Source organism: Sus scrofa, chromosome 13 (genome assembly GCF_000003025.6).
Source record: "Sus scrofa isolate TJ Tabasco breed Duroc chromosome 13, Sscrofa11.1, whole genome shotgun sequence".
In the NCBI taxonomy this organism is placed as follows: Eukaryota; Metazoa; Chordata; class Mammalia; order Artiodactyla; family Suidae; genus Sus; species Sus scrofa.
In genome coordinates, this window is record NC_010455.5 from 134,742,301 (window position 1) to 134,764,745 (window position 22,445).

The 22,445-nt window shown below is 38.4% G+C and overlaps 1 protein-coding gene across 2 annotated transcripts in view; it reads left to right on the forward strand.

Annotated features, from left to right (window-relative positions):
• Positions 1 to 22,445, forward strand: part of OSBPL11 (oxysterol binding protein like 11) — an 88,802-nt gene that overhangs the window by 23,950 nt on the left and 42,407 nt on the right. Inside the window, exons 3-7 of one of the 2 annotated variants that reach the window (XM_021070201.1) lie at positions 1,958 to 2,133; positions 3,009 to 3,088; positions 5,666 to 5,842; positions 14,111 to 14,312; positions 19,766 to 19,911. In XM_021070201.1, the coding sequence (XP_020925860.1) occupies positions 1,958 to 2,133; positions 3,009 to 3,088; positions 5,666 to 5,842; positions 14,111 to 14,312; positions 19,766 to 19,911 (781 nt within the window). The remainder of the gene's footprint in view (positions 1 to 1,957; positions 2,134 to 3,008; positions 3,089 to 5,665; positions 5,843 to 14,110; positions 14,313 to 19,765; positions 19,912 to 22,445) is intronic. The other variant, XM_021070202.1, reaches the window with a different exon arrangement.

Consider the following 22,445-nt stretch of genomic DNA (forward strand, 5'->3'; position numbering starts at 1 on the left):
TTGGACTTCTAGCCTGGGAACCTCTATATGCTGTGGGAGCATCCCAAGAAATGGCAAAAAGACAAAACAAAACAAAACAAATTTATTCCTCACAGTCCTGGAGTTTGGAAGGCCACAATCATGATGCCAGCCTGGCCAAGTAGAGGTCCTCTTTTGGATTGCAGACTTCTCATTGTATTGTCACATGGCCGAAAAGGGGCAGGGGAGCTCTCTTGGGTCTCCTCTAAGGGCACTAATCCCATTCATGAAGGTGTTCCACCCTTGTGACCTGATTGCTTCCTAAAGGACCCATCTCTTACTATCATTATTTTAGGTGTTAAGATTACCACATAAGAATTATGGGAGGGGCACATTCAGATCATAGCAGATTACTAAGTACAGGTCACATGATTTAGAAATTTAAGATGATTTTAGTGGCTGTTTTTGTGTTAATGAATAATCCCTTCAAATCTTAGGGAAAATAATGTTAGTCCTTTTAAAAATAGGCAAAAATGTGAGGGGCAGTTCACTAAGCAGAACTACATATGGTCAATAAGCACATGAATGTTTAACTCCTCTAGTAAAGAATTGGAAGTTTAAAACAAAAATACTAAAATTACTTTTATCAAATGTAATTAGTGTAAGTGAACATAATTTTAAAAATCACGAATGTGCTAAAAGATGAATAAGAAAAACAATAGTCTTTTGCTTTTCCATCTCCCTTTTCAGGCAGCCGCTTCCAACTTTTTTTACTTGCTTCTCATCATTTCTTTTTCTTTCTCAGAATAAAAGGCTGATTCCATTCTCTCCCAGTTTGATATGGTTAAGCTGTTGCTTAAGACAATATCTTCTAGGCACTTGAACTGGATCAAATTGTCTACCTGGTTCTATTACAGAACACACTGACAGGTAGAATGCCAAATTGCCCTAAACCCAAACATTACTTTTTTGAAACAGAAACTTTTTAGTATTTTTTCTAAAGAAAAGAACTATTACACTACTTAAATTGGAATCTGAATTAATATATTTCCTAAAGTAGTTATCTAAAACCGAATCAGAACATCAAATTCTTTTCCAAAGTGTATCAGTATTTCATTATTTAGTTTCAAGTTCCTTATTGCTTCTGCATCTCCTGTTGCAGCTTTTTCATTTTTAAACAGGATGAGTAATCTTTAGTTGTGACCTATTTAATGAATGATACATTTACAAAATCTTTGTACTTTGGCATTATTCTTATTATTTATTCCACTGATTAAATCTTAAATCAGATTCATGTCTTACCTAGCATTTGTTAACCTCAGAGCTCAGGTTTTGATTTGTTTCCAATGAATTTTAAATAAAAATTCTCTCTACCATTTGTCTTTGGGCCACTTACCTTCCCTCCCTGTTAATGAATTCTGGGAGGAAATCTTCCTTTGAAGGAATACTGTATCTTTGTTTCCTTTTTTGCTTTATCTGGTATGCCACTTCCCTGTCAAATGTCTCTTTCTCAGCTCGCAGTTTCATGTCTTTTATGAAACACATTGAATTTTCAGTAACACTTACTGCCAGGAAATTCAGACTAGTAAGTTTCTAAGTACTTCTTGAAATACTTTTGAATTTTTTTTTCTTTTTTCTTTTTAGGGCCACACCCACAGCATATGAAGGTTCCCAGGCTAGGGACTGAATGGGAGCTACAGCCGCCGACCTTTGCCATAGCCACAGTAATGTGCGATCCAAGCTGTGTCCTCGACCTACACCACAGCTCACGGCAACGCTGGATCCCTGACTCACTGAGCGAGGCCAGGGATCAAACCTGGGATCAAACCTGCATCCTCAAGGATACTAATCAGATTCGTTTCTGCTGCGCCCCGAAGGGAACTCCTGAATTTTTTTTTTTTAATAGCTAAACATCCAAAGTTTATGATTAAAATTTGGTTTGCTTTAGTTTGACCAGGGGAAATATTTTAAAATTATGACTTTTTTTCAATCATTACAGGTTTTTTGTTTTAAACAATGAAGCTGGGCTGTTGGAGTACTTTGTGAATGAACAGTCTAGAAATCAGAAACCCAGAGGTACTTTGCAGCTTGCAGGAGCTGTAATCTCACCCAGTGATGAGGACTCTCACACCTTCACTGTAAATGCTGCCAGTGGGGAACAGTATAAACTCAGAGGTATGACTGAGATATGACAATATGAGAATTAATAGTATGATTTTCTTCTTCCCTTGAGAAGTTGGTGTACTTCCCTGCTTTCATTTAGGTTTTGGAAATAGAAACTGCTCTCATTGATGATACAGACACCATATTCTAAACCTTGGAATTGCTGTAAGGATTTATGTAATCTGTTTTAATTAATACTTTTTTTTTAAGTGGCACAGTGCTCGAATCTGTTTAAGATTGGGCCCTCTGAGAAATATGTGTAGGATAAATCCTGATTATTGAGAAATCTAAAAAGACAGACTTCTTAAAATTTTTTTAAAATGTCTTCCACAGAGTTATATTTTACCTCCTTTCCTGATTTAGTTGGTATGCTTTCTTTGTCATTTTTAGTGACTAATGTACATGATTGGGATTTATTAAAATGCTTATATTTATTAAATGAAGTATAACTTCTGTTTAGATAAGTTAAATTTATATAGTTTATGTTTTTATGTAATTAATACACATAATGTATAATGACAATCCTAACTGAGCATGCTGCTAGAGAGCTTAAAGAATGTTTTGAGTACACATCATATGGTTTATACAGGTTATTTCTTTAAAGAAGAGCATATTTTTATGAGAAAGTAAAGACATGTCAATCTTATATACCCACCTAGCTGTGTGTAATTTGTCCTCCATATGAAATATCCACATCCAGCTATGGTGTTACCTAATATGGTTGATACTTTGGCCTCTTTCCATCCTTCCTCTGGTCAGGGACATTTGCTCTAGGGAGAGAAGGACCAATCATTGATTTTCAAGGCTATATTCTTTATGCTGTAGACAATTCATTGTATTCTAAAAATAAATATAAATGTGAATAACTTGTATATACTTTTTATTAGCCACAGATGCTAAAGAGAGACAACACTGGGTTAGCCGACTTCAGATATGTACGCAACACCACACTGAAGCTATTGGCAAGGTATGTGGATTCATATATAATATTAATGTACAAAAATGAGGAAAGTTTTTTGGTGTGGGTTTTCTTTCTTTCTTTCTTTCTTTCTTTTTTTTTTTTTTGGTTGTAACGTGCAGCAGCTTGTTGTGGGATCTCAGTTCCCAGGCCAGGGATCGAACCCAGTGGTAAAAGCACTGAATCCTAATCACTAGACCACCAGGGAAATCCTAGGAAAGGTTTTTAACTTTACTGTTTTTGGAGTTCCTGGCGTGGCTCAGTGAGTTACAAACCCAGCTAGTATCCATGAGTATGTGAGTTTGATCCCTGGCCACACTCAGTGGGTGAAGGATCAGGCATTGCCATGAGCTGTGATGTAGGTTGCAGACGTGGCTCACATCCCGAGTTGCTGTGGCTGTGGTGTAGGCCAACAGCTGCAGCTCTGATTCGACCCCAGCCTGGCAACCTTTTTTTTTTTTTTTTTTTTTTTTTTTGCTTTTTAGGGCCACACCCATGGCATATGGAGGTTCCCAGGCTAAGGGTCCAGTCAGAGCTACAGCCTTTTGGCCTACACCATAGCCACAGCAACGCCAGATCTGAGCCATGTCTGCAACCTACACCACAGCTCATGGCAACACCAGATCCTTAACCCACTGAGCGAGGCCAGGGATCAAACCTGCAATCTCTTGGTTACTAGTCGGATTTGTTTCTGCTGTGCCACAACAGGAACTCCCAGCCTGGGAACTTCCATATGCCACAGGTGTGGCCCTAAAAAGCAAAAAATAAATAAATAAATAAAAAGATATTTTTTGGCTGTACTCATGACATGTAGAAGTTTTCGGGCTAGGGACTGAATCTGTGCCACAGCATTGACCTGAGCAGTAGTGTTTTCAGAGTTCCCCTGTGTCATTGCATATATCATACTTTGTTCCTTTTTAAGGCCGAATAGTACTCCACTGTATGGATATACCACATTTTGTTTATCTGTTCATTAGTTGATGACCATTGGGATTGTTTACATTTTGTGGTTATTATTATTATTATTATTATTATTATTATTGTCTTTTTGTCTTGTCTTTTCAGGGCTGCACCTGTGGCATATAGAGGTTCCCAGGCTAGGGGTCTAATCGGAGCTGGAGCCACTGGCCTATGCCACAGCCACAGCAACACAGGATCCAAGCCATGTCTTCGACTTATACCACAGCTCATGGCAACGCTGGATCCTTAACCCACTGAGCAAGGCCAAAGATCGAACCTGTGTCTTCATGGTTGTTAGTTGGGTTCATTGAACACTGAGCCACGACGGGAACTCCCATTTTGTGGTTATTATGAGTAATACTGCTATGAACATTTGTGTTCAGGTTTTTGTGTGAATCCATGAATTCATTTCTCTAGGTTATCCCTGAGAGTGGAATTACTGAATTATACTGTTGAACTATTTGAGGAACTGCCAAATTGTTTTCAAAGCAGTCATACTATTTCACATTCTCACCAGCAGTACTTGAGGGTTCCAATTCTCCACATCTTCACCAGTACTTGTTAATGTCTTTTTTTTTTAGAATTATGGCCATCCTAATGGATGTAAAGTAGAATTTCATTGTGATTTTGATTTTATTTCTCTAATGGCTAATAATATTGAGTATCTTTTCATGTGCTTATGGATCATTTGTATATCTCCTTTGGAGTCTTTTATTGTTTTAAGATGAAAAGGAAGGTCTCAGTACTTAATCCTGAGGTTAGAAGTGTCTAAAAACAAATACATGGGCAGCATAGTTAAAGGATTCCATACCTCCATTTTTTTCTTCCTACTGTTTTTTCCCTATATCTCAATTTTTTAAAGTTGTGATTTAGTCTATACCTTAGTCTTCAGGAAATCCAGCATAAAAGCTTTATTCATATTGTAAGATTCTAATCATTGGTAGTGTACAGAAAGTGCTAGTTTGATCCCAAGATACTTGAATGTTACAGTAGAAAATTTATTATATTGAGTATTGTGATTATATTTTTTGCTTCAATCATGGTGTTTAAAGATCTAAAATGAGACATTTTTATTATTCTAATACATGTCTAATGTAGAAAAGAGTTCTTGGAGTTCCTGTCGTGGTTCGGTGGTTAACGAATCCGACTAGGAACCATGAGGTTGTGGGTTTGATCCCTGGCCTCACTCAGGGGGTTGAGGATCCGGCGTTGTTGTGAGCTGTGGTGTGGGTTGCAGACATGGTTCGGATCCCATGTTGCTGTGGCTCTGGCGTAGGCCTGTGACTACAGCTCTGATTAGACCCCAAGCCTGGGAACCTCCATATGCCTCAGGTGCAGCCCTAGAAAAAGCAAAAAAAAAAAAAGTTTTTGACAGCACAAACCTGTAATTAATTTTCTAAATAAATTACTAGTTTAATATAGGATGTATGAAATACTTAAAGCTTTGACAGTCTTAAATTTTATCATCTTCCGAAATGTTCTTGTAGTCAATTCTGAAGTTAATTTTATTTATATATTTATTTAATTTTACATTTGAAACTGTTCATGTGTAAGCCTCCAGTATAGATAGGTTGAGGGTTATCCTGAATTTTAAAAAGGGAGTAATTATTTTTGTTTGTCTAATAGAATAATCCTCCTCTGAAATCACGGAGCTTCTCACTTGCATCTAGTGGTAATTCTCCTATATCCCAGAGGAGACCAAGTCAAAATGCCATTTCCTTTTTTAATGTTGGACATTCCAAACTACAATCAGTGAGCAAAAGAGCTAACTTACCTCCAGACCATCTTGTGGAAGTCAGAGAAGTAAGTATGAATTGAAATCAAGTTAAAATACATAAGTAATCTTAGCTGCTTGGTTTTGGTTTTTAAATCCTGTTTGTGTCTTTTTGGGCCCTCAATGTTTAAGTCCTTAAGATTCCCTGATTCTTCAGGTGTCCTAAGTTTCCTTGAGTCTGTCAACTAGTTTCTATATACACTGTCATTTTTCAAAAGTCTTTATCTTTAGTACCTTAAGTAAAATCACAGACTCCTTTAATGTACAGTGTATGATCAAAAGGGTTATTAGACCTAATGGGAAGACTAAACAAATGACTATTTTTAAAAAAAACTGGTACATATAAATAGAGAATTTCAAACACACACAAAAATGGTATGGTTAAATCCTTGATATTGCCATATCTTACAATTTTCCTCATTTTTCATACTGAGTACCAAATAATTCTAGTTAATAAAGGATGCAGTTGTTAGGTTCTAAATAATCCAAGTGTGGTTCACTGAGTTAAATTTGATAGCGCTTATAGATCTCTATGTAGTGGATTGTGAAAATAATATTATAAATTCACACCCAGATGTTTTAAGGCAAGAGGCTGGGGAGACTGTTTCCTCTAACAAGTTATTTTGGGTTATATTTATAGATGAAGAAATTGAGATGTAAAGAGATGAAATAGCATACTTGAGATAAACAAGCATAGCTTTTGACATACTTTGTAGTCCTGCTATAAATAAGTGATCATTATAAACACCTTTTTTTCATCAAACAATACATTTTTAGGAGTTGTTGTCATGGCTCACTGACTAGCATCTATGATGAGGACACAGGTTTGATCCCTGGCCTCGCTTAGTGGGTTAAGGATCTGGCATTGCCATGAGCTGTGGTATAGGTTGCAGATACAGCTCTGATCCTCTGTTCCTGTGGCATAGGCCGGCAGCTACAGCTCCTACTCCATCCCTAGCCTGGGAGCCTCCATATGCCACAGGTGCAGCCCTAAAAAGCAAAAAAAAAAAAAAAACAAAAAAAAACCGAACAAACCATTTTTAGTATTTGTGTTGATGGTATTCAGTCTGTCGATAAAGATCAGTGTTTGTGTCTTGGAGAAATTAAGGTACTGATATATTAATCTACAGTAAAGGAAAAGGAAATACTAAAAGTGGTTAAAGAAGTTCCCTCGTGGCACAGTGGGTTAAGGATCTGGCATTGCCACATCTGTGGTAGAGGCCACAACTGCAGTGTGAGTTCAGACTCTGGCCCAGGAACTTCCACGTGCCTCAGGTGTGGCCAGAAATAAATAACTAAAAGTTGTTAAGGTATAACATATATCTGCAACTCTATATAAAGGATCTACTGTAGAGCACAGGGAGCTCTACTCAGTCTTCTCTAATCACCTATATGGGCAAAGAATCTGAAAAAGAATGGCTATATGTGTATGTATAACTGAAACACTGCTGTATGCCTGAAGCTAATAAAACAGTAAATCAGCTATACTCCAATATAAAATTAAAAATTTTTAAAAAGTGGTTAAGATAACAAGGGATAGAATAAAGGAAAACATCTAGGGACAGGACTTGTATTATAGTGTGTTCCATAACCCTTAAAAGTTAGGCCACTATGAAATTTTTGGAACTCTTCAATCATGGCTAGTAATGGCAGTCTGAGGGTTCGTCAGAGATGCTGGTAATGTCCTATTTCCTGATCTGGGTGTTAGTTACATGGGTGTCTTTATTTGGTTTATGAAGATTCATCAAGGCTATATACTTGTGACGAATGTACTTTTCTATCTATAATATTATGTGTCAGTATACTTCAGTAAAAAGTTAAATACATTATAAAACAAAACAAAAAGAACATATATGTATGTGTTACTGGGTCATCTTGCTGTACAGTTACAAAATTGACAGAACACTGTAAACCAGCTATAATGGAAAAAATAAAAATCATTATAAAACGAAACAAAACAACAAGGAGTTCCCGTCGTTACTCAGTGGTTAACGAATCCGACTAGCAACCGGGAGGTTGCAGGTACGATCCCTGTCCTTGCTCAGTGGGTTAAGGATCTGGTGTTGTCGTGAGCTGTGGCGTAGGCCAGCAGCTACAGCTCCAATTAGACCCCTAGCCTGGGAATCTCCATATGCCACAGGAGCGGCCCCAGAAAAGGCAAAAAGACAAAACAAAAAAATACAAAACAACAAGTTAAATACAAGCAAAAAACATATAGTTGAAGTTGTCATGAATTATGATGCACATTTTCAGGGGAGAGCAACCTTTTTGTATTTGAGATTTTTAGCCATCTGTGGAGTTCTCTATTTGGCTAAGGATCTTTTATTACCTGATATATTGCAGCTATTGTCATATCTCCCCTTAGCTTCTCTTCTCCTGTGACCCCTTTAATCACCTATTCTTCTCTTTCCTGCTCTAATGGTTGTTTTGTTATTCTCACACCCAGGGTCATTTCTTAACAGTACCCACGCTATAATGTTCTGTGACTTTATATATACCTTTCATATCATTGTGATAGCCTGTTAATATTTAGCATGCGACTCTGACACTTTTACGTAGAGAGCATGTGTCCCCAAAGTTTCACAACTACCTCTTTAGGAAGGACAGGTATTTACTTACAGAACTAATTAATTTAATGGCAACCTTCTTGAATTATGTTTCTAGTAATTTTCCTAGGATTTGAGTGGTGACTCCTATTTGGCGATCTTTGTGCCAATGCCACATGCAAAAACAAAAATTAAGTTGAATGTCTATGTCTTCAATGTGTTGATTTTTTGCTTTTGAGAACTCAACAGGCAAACTATAAGATTATGACTCTATTAGGAACATTCTATATTCCAATGGAATAATTCTGTTTGTGAAAAAATAGTCCATTTGGAGTGTTTGTACCAATTATTTAAAATCATAATCTAGTCTCTAGAGGCATATTGTTCCCTAGCCTTGCTTATGATGCCATGGATTTAAGAATCTTGTTTCAGTTTTGTGGCTGGAATGTGTTTTATTGTGGGAGCTATAAATGCTTTATGAAAGCCAGGGTCCTTGGAAAGTTTCTGAGCCTTTTCCTAAGCAGTTTTTATTTAAGACAGTGACTGAAAAGATTTGTGTTAAGGTAAAACCAAAGCTAACAGTTTTCATAAGTTGAGAAAACTTTTTGAAAGCTTCTTATTTTGAATTTACAGAAAAGTTGCACAAGTATACAGGATATCTATGTACCCCTCACCCAACTTTACCCAGTGTTACCATCTTTTATCACATGATATCAAAACTAGGAAATATAGATACCATGGTTATTAGTCTTTGTTCAAATTTAAGTAGTTCTGGAGTTCCCCTTGTGGCTTAGCAGTAACAAACCCGACTAGTATCCATGAGGATGTGGGTTCTATCCCTGGCCCTGATCAGTTGGTTAAGGATCCAGCGTTGCTGTGAGCTGCAGTGTAGGCTGGCAGCTATAGCTCCGACTTGACCCCTAGCCTTGGAACTTCCATATGCTGTGGGTGTGGCCCTAAAAAGACAAAAAAGAAAGAGAGAGAAAGAAAAAAAGAGAGAAAAAAGTAAGTTTTAGGATCCTGTCCAGGATCATTTGGTTGCTATTATTACTTAGTCTCCTTTTATCTATAATTGTTCCTCAGTCTTTCTTTATCTTTCATAATCTTGACGCTTATGAAGATCCAGTTATTTTTGTTCAGTGCTTCCAAATTTGCATTTGTCTGATGTTTTCTTATTATTTGAAAGAGATTTTACATTTTTTGGAAAAAATAACCTGGAAAATATGTATCCTTAGTACCTTATATCAGGGAGCTCATGATGTCAGTACATCTAATGCCTGATGATGTTGGCCTTGATTGTTTGGTTACTGTAGCTTCTCCTGGATTTCTCCACTGTAAAGTTGCTGTCTTTCCCTTTGTAGTTAATAAATATCTTGGGGAGGTACTTTGACACTAACATGATCAGCCCAGTAAGGGAGATAGGCAATCAAAATATGAGTCATAAAATCATGATCCTAATCTGGTTTTCACACAAACTAGATGCCACTTAAGCGATATATACTCTCACCATATTTGCTATATTTAGCCACAAAATACAGTTTACGCAAGTTTTCAGCTTTCCTGACTTTCTTTCTTGAGGAGCTGATTTTATAATGTCAAGAACAGGGAGTTCCTGGGGAGTTCCCATTGTGGCTTATTAAGTTAAGAATCCGACTAGTATCCATGAGGATGCAAGTTCAATTCCTGGCCTAACTCAGTGGGCTGAAGGATCCGGCAAGCTGCAGTGTAGGTCGTGAATGTGACTTGGATCTGACGTTGCTGTGGCTGTGGCATAGGCTGGCAGCTGTGCTGTGATTTGACCCCTAGGCTGGGAACCTCCATATGCCACAAGTGTGGCCCTAAAAATACAAAAAACAAAACAAAACAACAGGGAGTTCCTGTTGCGGCAGTCACTAAAACAGCTTCACAGATAAATTCTATTTTATTCTGAATATATGATCAACTCAGAGTTCCCTGGTGGCTCAGTGGGTTAAGACTCTGATGTTGTTACTGCTATGGTTTGGATCACTGCTGTGGTGCGGGTTCCATCCCTGGCTGAGCATACCATGGGTGTCACCCAAAAAAGAGAAATGAATGGTCAATTCATTTGTTCGCTTTAGAAAGAACTATAACCAAATTTTAACATTTGCACTGTAATTACAATTTATTTAAAGTTTATTTTTTTTCTTGGGCCTCTTCACTTCTAATATCAGCATTAGCAAGTGGCTTTTTGGGCTATTTACACAAAATGTTTGGACCATTTCTCTCAAATGTTATTATTGTGTGATAGCTGATTATTTATGTTGTTAATATCCTGCTTGTGGTTTTTTCCTTTGTTGAACTTTTTTTTTTGGCCGCACCTGTGGCTATGAAAGTTCTGAGTCTAGGGATCGAACCTATGCTGCACTTGCAGCAACTCTGGATCTTTAACCCACTGCACCAGACTGGAGCTTCCTCCTTTATTGAACTTTTATTGGCTTATACCATAGTATTAGAAAATTATACAAATTATAAGTGTACATCTTTCTTTTTATTCCTTTGTGCTTTCTGAATAGTGTAGTCTAGTGTACAGGTGTTTTTAATTAGAGTGTCCAATTTTTATTATTAAATTTTATGGCTGCGCCCATGGCTTATGGAAGTTCCCAGGCCAGGGATTGAAACCAAGCCACAGCTGCGGCAATGCTGTCTCCTTTAACCCACTGTGCTAGGCCAGGGATTGAACCCACACCTCTTCAGGTATCTGAGCTGCTGCAGTTACATTCTTAACCCATGGCACTGTGGTAGGAGCTCCATAAATGTCCAGTTTTTCAAATGTTTTTCTTGTGGTGAGAATAAGACATTGCATTCTCTAAGTTCAAGAAAGCAAAAAACAAACTTGTTTGTCTCTGGTTTGAAGCCCTTAGCAGGTAACACAGAGCCTGTTTAACCAGCTTGATTCAGTCATTTACAGCCCTGTTTTAGCATGGTTAATTCTGAATGTTAGACAGTCCTGAAAGGCCATACTTCCTCTGCTCCATTACTTTTGTACTTCGCCCCCAAGTGCATTAAATTAACTCTCATTTGTTCAGAAAGGACAGTTCTCTCTTGTAATAAATTCAGCATTGTTTCAGAATAATAATCTTGAATGGTAATTTTTTCCCTCAGCAGTACTAGCACTTATTATGACTTGTTTAAGAAATCTGACAAGTATTGGAGTTCCCGCCGTGGTGCAGTGGTTAACGAATCCAGCTAGGAACCATGAGGTTGCTGGTCTGATCCCTGGCCATACTTAGTGGGTTAAGGATCCGGCGTTGCTGTGAGCTATGGTGTAGGTTGCAGACGCAGCTCGGATCCCACGTTGCTGTGGCTGTGGCATAGGCTGGTGGCTACAGCTCTGATTCGACCCCTAGCCTGGGAACTTCCATATGCCGTGGGAGTGGCCCTAGAAAAGGCAAAAAGAAAAAAAAAGAAAGAAATCCGACAAGTATAAAAGTTTGTATCTTAACATTACTAGAAGCAGAGGGAAAGAAGCAATTATATTTAGGACCTCTAGACCAGTGAGAGATACAAGGGAGGCATAATATAAGCTTCCCATTTCTAATTATATACCAAGAAATTCTTGTAAAATGAAAAGATAGGGTAAGTATGTAATTTGTTCTTCAAACTGGAACATGGTTAGACATAATTATAGCAGGACTGAAGCATAAACTAGAACTGTCTCTAGAAATCTGGGACTTATGCCTCAACTAGTTACAGAATTTTGTCTGTAATTTTTTATCTAGCTTCCTTCTCTCTTTAGTTAATCATGGAGGTTTTTTTCATTAGACCAGAGGTAAACCTAGTGGATCCTGTTTGGCCCCCTTCCTTTGGTCTCCATCCTGTTGTTAATTAACCTTCTACGCATGTATCCATGTATAAGAGAACTGACATATAAGTGTGCATCTTGATGTAATTTCTATGTACGGCCTCCTAGATTAAAAAATTAAATATTACCAGCACTCTAGAAGACCCTATCATCCCTGTCCATCATTGTATCCTCCTCGCTACCCTGACTTCTAATACTATAGATTTATTTGCCTATTTTCAATTATTGAGAGTTGGTCCTGACATTTATATACAAAAATATTTATACACACACAGTCCCAACTTACAGTATTTGATTTATGATTTTTTGACTTTATGATGTGTAAGTGATACGAATTTAGTAGAAACTTTTCCCTAAATTTTGATTTTGATCTTTGCTTGGGCTAGTGATGCAAGGTACAGTATTCTCACCTGATACTAGACAGTGAGCCACAGCTCTCAGTCAGCCACGTGATCGTGAGGGCAAACAACTGAAAGAGTTTAACCATCCTGTGCCCATAGAACCATTCTTTTTTCACTTTCAGCACAGTAGTCAATAAATTACATGGGAGACTGAACACTTTATTATAAAAGAGGCTTGGAGTTCCCGTCGTGGCGCAGTGGTTAACGAATCCGACTAGGAACCATGAGGTTGCGGGTTCGGTCCCTGCCCTTGCTTGGTGGGTTAACGATCCGGCGTTGCCGTGAGCTGTGGTGTAGGTTGCAGACGCGGCTCGGATCCCGCGTTGCTGTGGCTCTGGTGTAGGCCGGTGGCTACAGCTCCGATTCAACCCCTAGCCTGGGAACCTCCATATGCCGCGGGAGCGGCCCAAGAAATAGCAACAACAACAACAACAACAAAAGACAAAAAAAAGACAAAAAAGACAAAAAAAAATAAAATAAAAGAGGCTTTATGTTGGATGATTTTGCCCACTGTAGGCTAATGTAAAACTTCCAGCACCATTTAAGGCAGGCTGTGCTAAGCTTTAATGTTCAGTGGGTTATGTGTATGTATTTTTGACTTAGGATATTTTCAGTTTACAATGGGTTTATAGGGGTGTAACTCCATTGTAAATTGAGGAAGATGTATAAAGATGCCTTTATAGATCTTCACTTTATTTTGAACAACTCTGCTTTCTGGTAAGGGTGGATGATCCAGTACTATGACATGTTTTCAGGGGCTATTTCATGTATGACACTTGATTTGCTTAGCAGAATCATTTTGCATTTCATTTCCCTCTGATAAACTGTATTAATAATTGTCTGAAACAGAACCCCTGAAAGCTATAGAGTTTCTGTGTAAATTAAAATAATGTCCAAAGGATTGGCAGTCTGAGAACCTTCTGCTCACAATTGAAAGTAATTAAGCATAATAAATTGTTGTCATTTTAAATAATTAGGTTGCCCATTATCATTGTTATTCTTTTGACTTAGGAAATATACATAGGCCTCCTAACCAAAAAGTGTGTTGAATTCTTTTAACCTGTAAAGGTTACATCCAGTATTTGCTCCAAAATCAACGTAATGGGACCAGAAAGTTAGATTAGGAAAGTCTTTTCACTGTAGGTTCAAGTTGAGCCTGTCCAGAGGTGCTCTCAAGAAAGTGGCTGAGAGCCCAGACTGGCAGTTAATCTTACTTTGGAGTGAAACATCTAATGCTGCTATTAAAGATGATCTGGAATGCTCTTTCTGGTGATTATATAAATTTATACTGTTAAGGAAAGAAGACAAGTCTTTTGATCTTTGTTGCCACTAAAAAAACAGTGCAGCTATCAAAGGTAACCGTCTTTTGCTCAGTTGAGAAGTACTATTAAATGCTTATTAATTGAGAATAGCTAAACAAATTTAAAATAGATTTCTAAGCCTAATAATATCCTAAAAAATGGCAAGTGTGTGTATACATGTTATACAGAAATTATGAGTGGCACACAGAACTGTTGTTTTCTTTAGATGATGTCTCATGCTGAAGGACAACAAAGAGACTTAATTAGAAGAATTGAATGCCTTCCTGCTTCTGGCCATCTTAGTTCCTTGGACCAGGATCTCTTAATGCTCAAGGCTACTTCCATGGCAACTATGAACTGCTTAAATGACTGCTTCCATATTCTCCAGTTGCAGCATGCATCACACCAGAAGGGCTCATTGCCTTCAGGTAAGTTATTGCTTAAAGGTAGGGCTTAACATTGCAGGCCAAAATGTGGAAAGGACTAACTGCATTCTTTGTAATTCTACTCCAGAAACTCTTAATTAAGACGAAACAGAATGAGTAGAAAACCAACAAGCCTCTTGGTTTTTAATTGTCACACTAATGTTATACAAAGTCTTTTTTACTGTGTTCTTTTTCAAATCTAAAACCAATTTAGTCCTCATATAATATATGTATTTTTGTTTTTTAGGGCCGCATCCATGGCATATCGAGGTTCCCAGGCTAGGGGTTGAATCGGAGCTGCAGCTGCCAATTCGAGAGCACACAGCAACTCGGGATCCATGCTTTGTCTGCAACCAACACCACAGCTCACGGCAACAGATCCTTAACCCACTGAGCGAGGCCAGGGATCAAACCTGCATCCTCATGGATCCTGGTCAGGTTCATTAACTGCTGAGCCACGAAGGGAACTCAATATAATTAAATATCTAAACCTCAAATTCAACATGTCAGAAACTGTACTCAAAACTTATATCCTACGTATTTTTCTTAAAGTTGAAGACATCATTATCTCTCCAGTTGATCAAAGTAGAAACATTGGAATTGTTCCTTGAATTTTAGTTTAATCCACTATTCATTATTTCTGTACTGAGATCTATATATTAAAGTCTAATAGTTCCTACTGCAGCACAGTGCATTAAGGATCTGATATTGTCTCTGTGGCAGCTCAGGTCGCTGCTGAGGTACAGGTTTGATCCTTAGCTTGGTGCAGTGGGTTAAGAATCCCGTGTAGGTTGCAGCTGCAGCTCAGATTTGATCCCTGGCCCAGAAACTCCCATGTAACACGCGTGCAACCAAAAAAAATAAATAAGTGAAGTCTCTTAGTCACCTTTCAGTTAGAAAAATAATGTGTACATCTAGTTTTTGAGAGCACCTATTTGGTGAAATCAATTTACTGGGGAAAAGAATGTTATAGCATGGGATAACAATGAATTTTTACATTAAATGAGATGAATAAACTCATAATTTTTTAAATTGAGACACACTTGACATATATTATTATATGAGTTTAAGATGAACAACTTGTGGAGTTCCCTTCATGGCTCAGCAGTTAACAAACCTGACTAGGATCCATGAGGATGTGGGTTTGATCCCTGGCCTCACTTAGTGGGTTAAGGATCTGGTGATGACGTGAGCTGTGGTGGAGATGGCAGACGGCTTGGATCTGGCGTTGCTGTGGCTGTGGCATAGGCCAGCAGCTGTAGCTCCAATTTGACCCCTAGCCTGGGCACCTCCATATGCCGTGAGTGCCGCCCTTCAGAGCAAAAAAAAAAAAAAAAAAAAAAAAAAAAAAAAAAAAAAGATGTACAGCTTGTTCATTTGATACATTTATATATTGTGATACAGTTACCACCAAAGTGTTAGCTAATACCTTAATCACATCACATAATTGTCTTTTATTTTTTTGTAGTGAGAACATTTAAGATCTAGTCTCTTAGCAGTTTTGAAATATTTAATACAGTATTGTTGACTATATTCACTATGCTGTACATCTCCAGGATTTATTCATCTCCTAGTTTCAAGTTGTATTCCTTAACAACATCTCAATAATTCCCCCCATTCCCATCTCATTGTATTAATAGTAGTAACTTAGTTATTTTCCAGCACTCATTGTTCTTAGTTATTTCCAGCACTCATTGTTTTCTTATCCAACTAACTCCCCTTGCTTCTGAAAGAAAGATATTTAAAAAATATATTGAGACTTTGCTCAGGAAAAAGTTTACCATAGATCTTTATGGATGTGGTATAAATCCCATCCTCACATGTGCCTAAATTCAATATTTCAAGCTAACAATAACAGGCTAATAGTGACAGTTGTAGACATAGGTCAGAGCAGTATTACAGCAGCTAATAAGTTATATATGTTCCCCTTAAGGAAGTCATACAAATAGTTACATGTAAATAGTTAATTATAATATGTAAAGTACCACTTATGATGGGAACAAAGTCCTGTGGGAGAATATGTGAATGGACTAATACTTTTGCTAGAAAAAATTCTGAGAGTTCCCGTCGTGGCGCAGTGGTTAACGAATCCGACTAGGAACCATGAGGTTGCGGGTTCGGTCCCTGCCCTTGCTCAGTGGGTTAAGGATCTGGCATTGCTGTGAGCTGTGGTGTGGGTTGCAGATGCGGCTCGGATCCCGAGTTGCTGTGGCTGTGGTGTAGGCCGGTGGCTATAGCTCCAATTAGACCCCTACCCTGGGAACTTCCATATGCCAAGGGAGAGGCCCAAGAAATGGCGGGGGGAAAAAAAGTTCTGGGAAAGGCACAGAAAAACTAAGAAAACCAAGTAGCTTAGGGGTGGGAGGTAGGGAGAGGGCATTTCAAGAGATAGAAAAGCCTAAATTGTGAGTTATGAACGTGGACTGGTACCTCAGTGGAATTCTAAGTAGTCCAGTATAAGTTTCCTCCTATTATACAGAAGCACACACTCATTCTAACAAAATTTAGAAACTGCCATATAATTGAAGAAATATGTTATTCTCCCAAGCAGAAATAGCCCCTGTTAGTATATTAGTGTACTCCCCACCACATTTTTCTTTTTTTCTTCTTAGGTTTTGTTGTATCTCGTTGTTTGAAGGTACATGTTTGTAAATTGATAAGCAACAAGGATCTGTTGTATAGCACTGAGAATTATAGCCATTATAATAATTTTCAATGTGGTATAATCTATAAAAATATAGTCACTATGCTCTATACCTGAAACTAATATATTGTAAATCAGTATAGCATTAAAAAATAAATACTTGATTAATGAAATACTATGTCATTTTAAAAATTCTTAGAATTTCATTTGTGTAGTTTAATAGACTTTTTTGGGGGGGGGGGCGTGGCCACCCCTGCAGCATGCAGAAGTTCTGAGGCCAGGGATTGAATCTGTGCCACAGCAGTGACAATACCATATCCTAAACCTGCTGAGCCACCAGGGAACTACAGTAGTATTTATTTATTTATTTGTTTGTTTATTTATTTATTTTTAAGACCTCACCTATGGCATATGGAAATTCCCAGGCTAGGGGTTGAAAATTGGAACTGCAGCTGCTGGCCTACACCACAGCCACAGTGACTCCAGATCCAAGCCACATCTGCTGCCTTTGCCACAGCTTGTAGCAATGCTGGATCCTTAACCCACTGAGTCAGACCAAGGATTGAACCCTTATCCTCATGGATACTAGTTGGGTTCTTAACCCAGTGAGCCACAACAGGAAATTCCTTGCAGATGCTGATATTAAAAAATTTACATTCATTAACATCTGAGCTGCATCTGCAACCTGTGCCACAGCTTTGGGCAATGCTGGATCCTTAACCCACTGAGTGAAGCTGGGTCTTGAACCCACATCCTCATGGACACTGCGTTAGGTCCTTAAGCCACGATGGGAACTTCCCATAGTCTTATTTGTTTATTTATTTGTTAAGCAGCACCTGCAGCATGTGGAAGTTCCCGGGCCAGGAATTGAATCTCCACCACAACAGTGACCTGAGCCACTGCAGTGACAATACCAGATCCTTAACCCACTGCACCACAAAGGAACTCCAATCTTATTTTTAAATGATTGCTTCATGATTAATGAAGTATGCACAATATAGCTTATGGGGGTTTTTTTTGTTTGTTTGTTTGTTTGTTTGTTTTTTTAGGGCTGTACTCAAAGCATATGGAAGTTTCCAGGCTAGGGGTGAAATTGAGCTATAGATGCTAACCTACACCACAGCCACTGCAACTTGGGCTCTGAGCTGTGTCTGCTACCTACACCACAGCTCACGACAACGCTGGATCCTTAAGCCACTGAGTGAGGCCAAGGTTCAAACCCGCATCCTCATGGATCCTAGTTGGGTTTGTTACTGCTGAGCCACAATGGGAACCCCTACCCTTTATTTTTTAATTAAAAAAGTGAGGCACATTGGGAATTGCCTAGTAGCCTAATGGGTTAAGCATCTGGCATTGTCGCTGCTGTTGTTCGGGTCACTGTTGTGGCTTGGGTTTGATCCCTGGCCCAGGAACTTTTGTATGCTGCAGGTGTGGCCAAAAAAAAAAAAAAAAAAAAAAAGTCCCATGAGGTAAGTTATACAAAGGCACAGCAGTAATCATTGATTTAGAAGGATCGTAAGACCAAATGATTGGTTTGATAAAGAGTTTTCTTGTGGTTTCCAGCCAGTTGAATGATCTCTTAAAACAACTCTCTTACAATTTGTGTGTGTGCGTGCATTTTATTTCCGCAAGTAAAGAAATCTAGGTATTGATATTTCATTTCAAGGTAAGAACAAAGTGATTTCATTTCTTTGGAATTTTGAAGCAGGTCTCATAAACTTATCCTGGGCATTCTGCCAATTATGTACCCCTCCAGTGCCAGGTGAGACTGTACTGAGTGGCACTTTGTAATTTACTCCTCTGCTGAAGTCTGGGACTTTGTTATAGACTGAGTAAATTCCATACTCCTTTTAGTTTCTGCTCTAGTAGCCTGAACATCCCTTAATGTGGCTCTCTATAACCAAGCTTCTGTGAAACCTAGATCAGCCTCTGAAATCAAATGGAACATTTTCCATTATTGATTAGGCACAGAATCCACTTTGGTAAACTAGTTGAGGGTAATAAGAGACATTTGAGTCATTAATTGAGAAGATGACAGGTCTCTAAATGTGACCATTGTCTTTCACTAGGTCAGCTATTATTTATTCAGTATAAGAGCCTTTCAGTTTAGAAGCTACGGAGCTTTTCTGTTTGACTGGGGGGGAAAAATGGACATGTAGTTGGCAATTCTTAAATTAGATCAAGGGGGTTATCTTAATTGCTTAGAAAATTGCTACCAAGAATAAAGTCTAATCACAAATTGAAACAAATTACTATTTTACAGTCCCAGGCTCCTCCTCTAATTGTGATTCCCGCCCCCCACTTTTGTTTTTGGCTGCAACTGCAGTGTGGAAGTTCTCAGGCCAGGGATCAAACCTTCCCTGCAGAGGCGACCTGCACCATAGCTGCAGCAATGTCAAATCCTTAACCCACTGTGCCACAAGGGAACTTCCAGTTGTGACTCCCTTAAGACTATCTGCGTACTTCTTAGCACCTGAGGGACAAGGCTTGTGCAGAAAGGGCAGCAAACCAGGCCATAAGATGAAAATACACTGTATGATTCTGGATTTGCCTACAAGTGAGTTCAGTCCTATTCAGGGTTGATTCATTTAAATGGTATCTGATTTCAAGTTGCCAGTTGCTCTGTTGTAAAATACCCAATCATGATGCTCATGCTAATGAGATACAAGTGGCTGTCTTGCAGAGTGTCTTAACAGGTTGAATTGCTTTTATTCTGGTAGGCTCAAAAGAAAATTGTTTAATAAAATCCACATCTGCTGAACTTTCCAGATTATGAGCAAATTTCAGCAAAAGTTTTCTCTTACTTCATCAGGAACGACAATCGAGTGGTTAGAACCAAAGATACCTTTATCAAACCACTATAAAAATGAAGCTGACCAGCCCTTCGCAGCTGAGCAGAGTAAGCCAGTGGCAGTCCCAGAAGAGCAGTGTGTTGCAGAATCTGGACTGTTAACAAGGGTAAGGTAATGTGAAATTATGGTATTGGTACAAAAATTAGGAATTACTGAAAAGCATCAGTTTTCTTTTCACTGTCAGGATATGCAAGTCATCTTAAGAGAGCGTATTGTAGACTGTTGTTCTACTTTAAACTGCATTGGCTATGGAAGGGGTCTGTTGTATAAAACTTGTGCATATTGTTTTCCAGATTAAATTTTATGCCCTTTTTAGTTTTGGTTTACTTTTCCTTTCTGTAAATGTGTTTAAAAATTGAAATTTGCATGTTTTTCTTTTTCTGAAAAATACTTTTTTAACAGAAGATTATTTACATGATATTTCCTTCTTACATTTCTTAATTTAACATTGTTTACTTGTTGTTTACTATTAAGTTTACTATTCAGTTTTTTTTATAGTAAGCACTTTACCAAACCAGTTTTTAAAATGTATTTCTACTTAAAATAACACACAATCTTAGAGTTTAGTATTTTTATAAAGTATTCATTCCACTTTTCTCAGAAGCTAAAGAATATTTTCTTCTATTCATAGTTCTACCATTGTAACAAATCGTACTGGTTTTTGCCTTCTGAGTTCATATCTCTTATTTTTATGGTTGTCATAATTAGATAGATAATTTTTTTTTTTTTTTTTTTTTTTGTCTTTTTGCTATTTCTTGGGCCGCTCCTGCGGCATATGGAGGTTCCCAGGCTAGGGGTCTAATCGGAGCTGTGGCCGCCAGCCTACGGCCAGAGCCACAGCAACGCAGGATCTGAGCCGCGTCTGCAACCTACACCACAGCTCATGGCAACGCCGGATCCTTAACCCACTGAGCAAGGGCAGGGACCGAACCCGCAACCTCATGGTTCCTAGTCGGATTCGTTAACCACTGCGCCACAACGGGAACTCCAGATAATTTTGTTTTAAGCTCTTTTTACTTGCTATTCTCATAAGTATTTTTCTGTGTTATTCTGGCCTATATAATTAAAGTTTTTAAAGGTTGAAGTGAGCTATTGAATGTCTAGGTTATTTTTTATTCCTTTAAATAACGCTATATCATTTTGGCTACTAGTTTTTTTCCTCCCCATTATTTGTATTATTTTAGGTTATATTCCCCAGTAGAATTACTGAGTGATGCACAGGAGTTCACAGTGTGGCTCAGTGGGTTAAGAACCTGACTTAGGGTCCATGAGGATGCAGGTTTGATCCCTAACCTTGCTCACTGGGTTGAGTATCAGGTGTTGCTGCAAGCTGTGCTGTAATGTGGCTCCCATCCAGTATTGCTGTGGCTGTGGTCTAGACTGCAGCTGTAGCTCTGATTTTACCCTTAACCTTGGAATTTCCATATGCTGCAGGTGTGGCCATAAAATGGAAAAGAAGAGAGAATGAGTGAAAGAGTAATGTACAATTTGTTGGGTTTTTGTAATAGCAAATTGCTTCTTAAAAGAAGCGTATTGACACAAGGACCTCCATAGCTAGCAAAAGTTATTGACTCAATGAGACAGGCAATGGCAGTAGGGTGGGTGGTGGAAAAGAAAGAAAAAGTATGAAATCCTTTTTTTTTTTTATTATAGCCTTTGATTAGTTCATTTGTGGAGTTAAGCAGTTAGTAAATATTTATTAATGTATCTAGTATATGACAAGTGCAGTGCTAAGAATTAGAGGAGGGGTTTCCTCTGTAGTGTGGCAGGTTAAGGATCCAGCATTGCTGCAGCTGTGGTGTAGATCACAGTTGTGGCTCAGGTTTTGATCGCTGGCTTGAGAACTTTCATGTGCTGCAGATGCAACCAAAAAAGGAAAGGGAAAAAAAAAAGAATTAGAGGAGGCACAAAAATAGAAGACAGTTCTTTCACCGAAGAGACTTGTAATTGATTTAGAGTTACAACACATACTGAAACAGTGAGATGATAATTTGAAGCAGTATTTTTTTCCATCTTAACTGATATTGCTTAGGCTCTTGGGTTGTGGACCTTCAGGGAAAGATACTAAGTAGAATGGATGAGGAGTGGATGGAGAGAAAGTGGAATTGAATTTGAGCTTTGAAAGAAGACAAGATGTGAAGAGAATAGTAGTAAAGGAGGAAGTTCCCATCATGTCTCAGTGGTTAATGAACACCACTAGCATCCACAAGGATGGGGGTTCCATCCCTGGCCTTGCTCAGTGGGTTAAGGATCTGGCATTGCCATGAGCCATGGTGTAGGTCGAAGACGTGGCTCAGATCCCACGTTGCTGTGGCTGTGGTGTATACAGGCCAGTGGCTTCAGCTCCGATTGGACCCTTAGCCTGGGAACCTCCATATGCCGTGGGTGCGGCCCTAATAAGACAAAAGACCAGAAACAAATTTTTTTTTTCAATAGTAGTAAAGGAATCTCAAGATAGAGGAGTTACACAGGCAGGGATACTTACAGCACATATACTGATTGTGGAGAAGGCTTACCTGATGGTTTTGGAACCAGGTCTCATCCTTTACTAACATGTGGACCAATTGATTAACCATGCTTAGCTTTTTTGTCTGTATAGCAGGGGTAATATCTTATGAAGATAAAATAAATTTAACAGAG